Raw genomic sequence first — 7,627 nt, 5'->3', positions numbered from 1 at the left:
TTGGGTTTGGTGAGAAAAAAAAAAGATTCAAAACGACAAAAGGATATAAAACCTTACATTATCCTGTATAACTTTATGAAACTTTTATTTGGAATCGGATATCAGCTACAGTAAATGCTTATAAGAGTCGCGTCTATATACAACTATGGAGGTTAGGTTTGACGTCATTGAGACAACTATGTATAGCATATGTTTTGCTGCAGATTTGCACTTGATTATACTTATCATATTTTTACGGAGGAGTCCAAAAGATTTCACCAACACATTAAGTTGCGTGCATTATCTCAGTGTTCCGTATATACTTCTTTCTTACACAATGTTGTGATTTCGGTAGCTCTTATCCGACCGATAGTTTACATACTACAGTGGATTCATTATTATACGTGGGATACCAATGTTCGTGGATTTCTTTGGTAAAGATGAACTACGAATTCAAATGTTCAACGAATTACAAATTTTCTATTGATTTATATGTAGAATTTGTCGAAACCACGAAACCAAATATTCACGAAAATGCGAGTTTGACTCAATCCATGACAATTGGTACCCACGAACATAAATGAATCAAAAATTTGTAGTTTTAGTGCTTAGCAAGACACATTTCCAAATGATGACTTATACGGAAGTACGAATTTAATTTGTGTTTAAGTAACACGAATGATAATGTTAGTAAAGGAAGATCATTTGGTACTATAATAGTAGTTTTGTACTATACCTAAGGGTAAACGCAGGTTATTCCGTTTAGCATGTTGAAGACTCGTACCATTCAACCAGGAGAAGTCGAATATTAATGTCAAAATAAGTTTTTGTGTCCGCCGTATTTCTTTTTCTGTGAGTTGTATTGTGGACTGTTGTTTAGGGGAAAAAATTGAGATATTGGTGTTTTTCTTTTTTTTTTTTCGTCGTCATTAAAACTGCAGTTTCTTGTATAGAAAATGCCTTTTTAGGAACACATTCACCGTTTTTAAGATTCTAAGCGATTTGTTCCCCAATAGCTAGTGAAAGCCTTAATATCATCGAGCAATATTGAACATAAGATTTAAAAACTATTATCAATGAACCAAACTCCTATGATAGAAGGATGCAAATGTCAATATATACCTGTAATGTTAACGGGTTTAATGATATGTTCATGATTTATATAGATAGATACGACGAAATGGACGCTGCAGAATGAAGAAGTCATCACTGCTTTTGTTGATTCATGTAAGTTATATGTGAATTCTCACATGTATCTAGATTTCTGAAATAGAATAAAGCCACTTAACCTTTTTAAAAGCCATGTTTTGTCTTTTTTTTTTTTTTTGTCGATTCTAGGTATCCAACTTGTTTTATAGGTCCACCGTACAAATTCCATGGAAATTTTTAAATAAGATATTTAATAATATTGGTGATAAAGGTACGAACACATTCGTTTTCCATCTTATAAATTTAGAATGATAACTATCATAATGATTCGATTTCATTTTGCCAGTGAGTATTGATATCGATTAATAGAGAATTGTGATTTAATCATATTTAAGTTTTTATTGCAGGAATTAAAAAAAAAAGTACTACAATCTGTGAGCGTCGCACATATATCTTTATATCTATTTTTGATTATTTTTTTTACTGTTTTACATTTGATCAATCTTTAGTCTATTAGATACCTTAATATTTTATTGATGTATATGTAAACAGCGATCCCAAACCGGCTGTTTGCGTGTATTTGTTTTTTAGAATATTGAAAACAACCATGCTTGCATGAGCTTGCGGCATATTGTTTTTTCATGTCTAGTGATAAACCTTTCATGTTTTAAAAGGTAATTTGTATTGCTATCGCTGTGACGCTAGGATATAAAGTAAGATGTCCAGATGCAGGGGAGTGGCGTTTTAGAGGGAGAAAATTTAATTGCGGTACTACACAGTACGTCTGTTTATTTCATTCCTTACGGAATATAAATCACGAGAACTGCGATGGATTGGACTATAGCAGCATAGGTAATAATATCTTTATATACACTTCAACTAGTAGCCATTACTGCCAAATTCAATTCATTTTTATGAATCTTAAAAACAAAACAACACTAGACGTGTCGTTCTTATTTTGAAAGGATTGCTTTAAGTGCGAAACCGGCTGATATTATGATGATTTCGGGCGGGCGGAAGGTTTGATTGGAGGTTAGTTTTTCCATTGATACTATCGATGATTATTACCCGTGACGGGTTATGATAATCGATAGTAATGTTTAAATGCAAGACATGTTTACCTTTCCGGAGCATGTGGGTACTGTGCATCTCTGGTTTTATACTGAAGTATTTAAGTTTTTTTCAAATGATTTTTGTAGACTGCATTGTTTTTTTCCGTCTTTTCTACCTTTCTTTTCACGTCATTTGGTTTTTAGTTGTTTCCTTGGTATATTCTTTGCATTTTCGTAAACTAAGACTTTAATCCTTGCTGCTGCGGTTACAGTTTGTCGTAGGGTTATCTTAATTGGAAACGGGATAGGGTCGTGACAGATAATGTAAGCTGTGTGTGTTAATCCTGTTCCAAATGGTACATTGGTGTCAGGTAAAGCATCTAAACTTTCGAAGGGACTATGTTAGTCCCAGAAGTTATCATCAGTTCAGAAGTCAGTGCTTTAGGACATGATTTATAACATAATGAAAATCATTTATGATGCATTTTCGCCGTTTTCTAATTTTCCCATCTATTTATAGTACACCCAAGTTTTACATGTTCGAGACAATTTATGTTTCCGTAATTTTCCCTAGTGAAAATGTCAAAAGTTTATAGTTCGCGATAATCAGTTCTTCCATTCTCCATTGATTAATACGAATATAAACGAATTAATAAACAATGATTCAAACTCCATTAGGCAAAGCTGACCGTATAAGGATGTAACTCATCCTTTCAATGTCACGTTTTGTCATACAGCTCCCAAGAAACGTAGTAAGGTATTTATACATCGTAGGTTTTATTTTTATTTCTTTTAAAAGTAACCGATAAGGGGTATTTCTGAAAAGCGCATATGATTCATCAAATGTATACATTCTTTATATGTCAGCCGAAATACCCAACTTAAAATACATGATGTGAAAAACAAAGCTTGAAATCTAAAAATATATGCATATACGTGAGATCAAAGATACCAGGTTTATAATTTGGTACAAAGCATCCGTGTCACTCGATTCAATTAAGTTGGTACGCCACATCAAATACAAAATTGAATTGAATCCAAAACCAACAAATCCCTAAAGTTAGGTCAGATCAGCAAAGGTAAACATAACCTTTTTAGCTAGTGTTTTAAATAATTTAACATTAATGAAAAGTAAATTAACAACCGTTTCAACGGTATTACATGCCAACACAATATTTCTAACGACTGGTATCGGCTGTGGATACATGTACCTTACGGGACAAAACGTTCACCAACAGTAATATCTACCAATGGCCATTGGTTAGTTGTTGTAAAAATCTACATAAATTGTGTCTTGTTTAGAAGTATAAGATCGTTGGAAAACGGGTAACAAACAGCCTTTCAACGACAGTATGTGAAATTGGTTAATATCATAAAAGGTAGATTTGCTTTTGTATTGAAATTGTCAAATATGTTTAATTTCAGGCAGCAAACTTATATTTGAACCGTCTTTCAACAAAGCACTCTGCAACTACAACCGATATCAGCCTTTTCCTTTCTCAACTGATGGAAGCAGTAAATATGTGTTTCAGAAGTCCTTTTGTAATGAAAAGGGTCAATACGTTTTTCACAAAGGAAGTTTGAAAAGTGACATAACCTGTGGATGCGATTTGTCAAGTGGGTACCACTTTGTCAGTAAGCCAAAAAATACCTGCTTTTGCGTTCCCTCAGAAGAAGACTGTTCCTGTCACAAACTCCATTGCTACGATAAAGGTATATTTATGCGATAGTAGTTTACTGATGTTCAAATCTCGAAAATCGATTTAAAAGAGGTATCATGGTAACACATCAAAACTTGGGGTATCGCATGAACTTAAAAAGGAGCGAAACTGGGTGCGTGGACCAGGTAAGCGTCTCCTCTTAAATCGGTAATACTACTGGAGAATATACTTTGACTATTTTAAATTGATAAAGACTGCAAACTATATTCCCTTGTGGATAAAGAGTAGGACTAGATAACTAATACTCTTTACAGATTTAAATCACATTTATTGATAAACGTTATAAAACCAAACAAAACATCAGCTATATTTTCAACAGCATATTTCCAGTGTTAAAACGACCTATTATGTGCATATAACCAAGACTTTTCCAAGCATATAAACATACATATATTTAAAGTCGCCATATCTGTCATGTGCTAGTCCACAGGTTATTTGTGTCAATTTGTTGTCTGTTTTTTTTTGTTAAATGTTATTATTTTGATTAAACTCATTTGACCGTTTCACATTTAGTTATCTTATGCCAATTATAGCCTAATAAGAGGCACATTTACGACTTAAGGCAAAGTCAGAAGGTACAAAACACTGAAATCAAATTTTCTCCACCACAACTGTTCACTTCCGTGTCAATCATTTAGACATTGGTTTCCAGTAGTCCTTGCTTTCGTCGTTGAAACATCCATAAATAGGGCAAAAACTAGGTTTTCAATTCATACCACATGATTTAAACATTATTGACATTAATGTTTAAAACAACAACTAACAGATTTAAAAAACTAACGCAACAATAGATTTTTCAATAATGCTATTCTTATCAAATACAAAAATAAACATATTTGATAAGAATAGCATTATTGAAAAATCTGTTGTTGCGTTAGGTTTTCAAATCCGTCAGTACATATTCTTTTAAATTTTATTCTTATTTCTTGGTTCGTATCCGTTCAGAGCGTAACATGTGGTAAAGAAAACTTTAAATTTGATTGTAGATTGATTTTAGATGTCTTTTCATTGATTGAGGACTACCCAACAGTTAGTTGTTTTTTAATTGAAATTCATTTACCTGCCTTGTCTTTTCTAGTTTGAATTGTTTCGTGACATGTATTGATCTAAAAATAGAATGACTTAAAGATGCATGTGTCAATACAAAAAAGGAAAGACACATCATTTGAGTTGAGGGTATTTATTTCAAAGTCACAATAAGGCGTTGAACATGGAGTGAATCCTCGTAGCTGTATTGTCAGAAGGTCACTAGCATCGTTTTGGTATAATAGTATTATTAGATGTAAACCTCAACGAAAACATTATCAGTGTAGCGTAGATTGAATCAGAAACCTCAGGTCTAAACTTCTATTCAATGAGCAGATTATGTATAAAGGTCTACGATATGCCATGATGCCTCTATGTACGTACATTGTGTTCATGATATATCATCGATCATGTACATTACCTTCCATTAATATTTCTTTATCTAATTCAACATTTTAAAATTAATTATTATTATTCGTAACCATTTTTTTTAAGCATTTAAATTTTCTAAGGATGAAAATATATATAACAACAAATGATCTGTTCTTTAAAATTACAGAAGAACAATGCCCGTTGGACAATGATGTAATTAAAACCAAACGGTAAGTGTTCTCTTGTCTTTCAAGTTGTTTTCCCTTTATTATTTTTTAAATATCAAACTATTGAACTTTTTCAACTGTATCGCTGTTTTACTAAACTATCTTAACTTGAAGCAAGTTTTCACTACCTTTCAGTAAAACAAACCATTAAAAGAACATCAATTCATGTTGATGGCAATTAAACACAAACGAATTGATTTTTATGGTCTGTGGTATCGATTAACGTGCAACATTATCAACTACATGTGTACATGTATATGATATTTGTTTCCTGTGTAGTATACGTGTAGTATACATATTGTCTTCCTCCCTACAATAAGTGTTCTGAATTGTTTCCGTATAGACATTATTTCTAGAGTACTCTTAGGTAATAGTAAGGTCATTGCAGTAGTGATGTCTTATCGAAAGCGTAATTCTATGGTTATGAGGTATTTCGACAGTAATAAAATATTGTGTATCCTCTTCCCAAGGCCACCAGTGGGTCTTCAACGCAGTGATGAAATCCTGCAATCGGAGGCGGACTACAGCTTGCTTCTTAACAATAATGTACACTTGTTCAGCGAAAAGGACGCAACACTAAATTTCGATACAAGCAAATGAACCAAAATTTAAAAAAAACACACACTCAAGACTAACAAAGGCAAGATATTTCTGAAGGGGGAAAGGCGCACACATTCGGCGGGGTTAAACATGTTTTGTGAGATCTCAATCCTCCCCTTTATACTTATAGCCATTGTGCAATAAACAAACACACTGAAATACGCACAATACAAACAGTTTAAGAGAAGTACAAGTCCTAGGTTAGAATAGGTAATAGAAATAACAAAGCAAAATGACAACGAGTCATGCATTTGACTACAGCTTGAAACCGACTTGTCTGTTGGCTGATAACTAAATCTAACGATATACGAGGGAAATGCAATTGTCATACTAAGTTTGTTTATATACTTAGATTCATGCATATTCTTTAAAGTTGCTTTTTAAAATTCTCTATTTTCTCATATTTTTTTATCTGAAATAGATCAGCTGCAGACAACATGTTAACAACGTTAAAGGAAGACAGTTCTAACCACACACACTTCATTTTCGTAGATGGTAGTAATGGTGAGTTGTATTTTCAAGTAAACTTGATATTGTATATTTTCAGAAATCGTACTCTAATTGAATGTAAGTCTTGTTATTTCCATACCTAAACTGTTCATACAACTCAATAAATCTTTCTATGTATGCATATATTTGACCTTCATTTTTGCTGGGTGTTTTTGTCCTTCTACTACAGTGTTTAAGGAATGGCATTTATATTCTATAACCTAATAAAGGCACCAGTAGCATACCGGTGTTCAATTGTCAGAAGAAACTGTTGACCTTAATGTGTCGAATATTGAATAAAAAACCATCGTCATACTATCTGCATGAACATGATTAGATATACATTTGGCATTTTTGTCTATTTTGCAATTCATTATTGTATATAGATATTAACAATTACACACACCTTATTTCAATCGAAAGAATTAAATTTACCTTCTATTTTGAATATAATTGCCGTTCATCAGGTAATGCATTCAATAGTAAGTATTTAAAAAGAACAACTTCTAAAGCTATTGATTGGAATCTGCCTAATAGAAAACCGTTTCATGCATGCATAGTTTGAAACCAAATCACGAAAATTAACATTTTTTTAGAGAATATTCTTCAACTAACCCCTGAGTAAATTTGTGTATGTCATCAATCGTTGTCCAGTTGTACTCTTAAAAAGTTTAGATTTTGTATACTTTACTCTTTAACAAAAAAGATACTTAATTGTAAATATTTTTTGTCTTATATTAGTCTTGGTGTGAAAGTTAATTTGATTGTTTGCATAGTCTCATATTTTCAGATCATTTTTTAAACAGCGCACTTGATGATATAAGGATTCACGACTATATTGGTCACATTTATCTCGTTTAGTGTGAGAAAAGGATAACGATGATACAGTTCAGTCAGCTCAGTATATTGACTTACAGTTAGAATTGACAATAAGGAAAATTAAATGGTACACCACAAGAGGCGATTTCCATTTTCCCATTGTGACCTTAACATTTCTATGAATAACATTTCA

The 7,627-nt window shown here is 32.4% G+C and overlaps 1 protein-coding gene across 2 annotated transcripts; it reads left to right on the top strand.

Moving 5' to 3' along the window:
* The first annotated feature begins 1,150 nt into the window (after positions 1-1,150).
* LOC127711152 (uncharacterized) lies at positions 1,151-7,258 on the top strand. 2 transcript variants are annotated; one of them, XM_052217102.1, is made up of 5 exons: positions 1,151-1,206; positions 1,803-1,980; positions 3,606-3,893; positions 5,487-5,529; positions 6,548-7,258. In XM_052217102.1, the coding sequence occupies exons 1-5, from the start codon at positions 1,174-1,176 to the stop codon at positions 6,717-6,719; spliced, it is 714 nt and encodes a 237-aa protein (XP_052073062.1). In that variant the 5' UTR covers positions 1,151-1,173; the 3' UTR covers positions 6,720-7,258. The 2 variants fall into 2 exon arrangements, with proteins under 2 accessions (XP_052073062.1, XP_052073063.1); XM_052217103.1 differs by lacking the exon at positions 6,548-7,258 and having other exon boundaries at positions 5,487-5,550.
* The last annotated feature ends 369 nt before the right edge of the window (positions 7,259-7,627 follow it).

This window comes from Mytilus californianus, unplaced genomic scaffold (assembly GCF_021869535.1).
Source record: "Mytilus californianus isolate M0D057914Y unplaced genomic scaffold, xbMytCali1.0.p SCAF_8, whole genome shotgun sequence".
NCBI lineage: Eukaryota > Metazoa > Mollusca > Bivalvia > Mytilida > Mytilidae > Mytilus > Mytilus californianus.
Note: the sequence above shows the minus strand (reverse complement) of the source record. Positions and strands in the feature narration are given on the sequence as shown.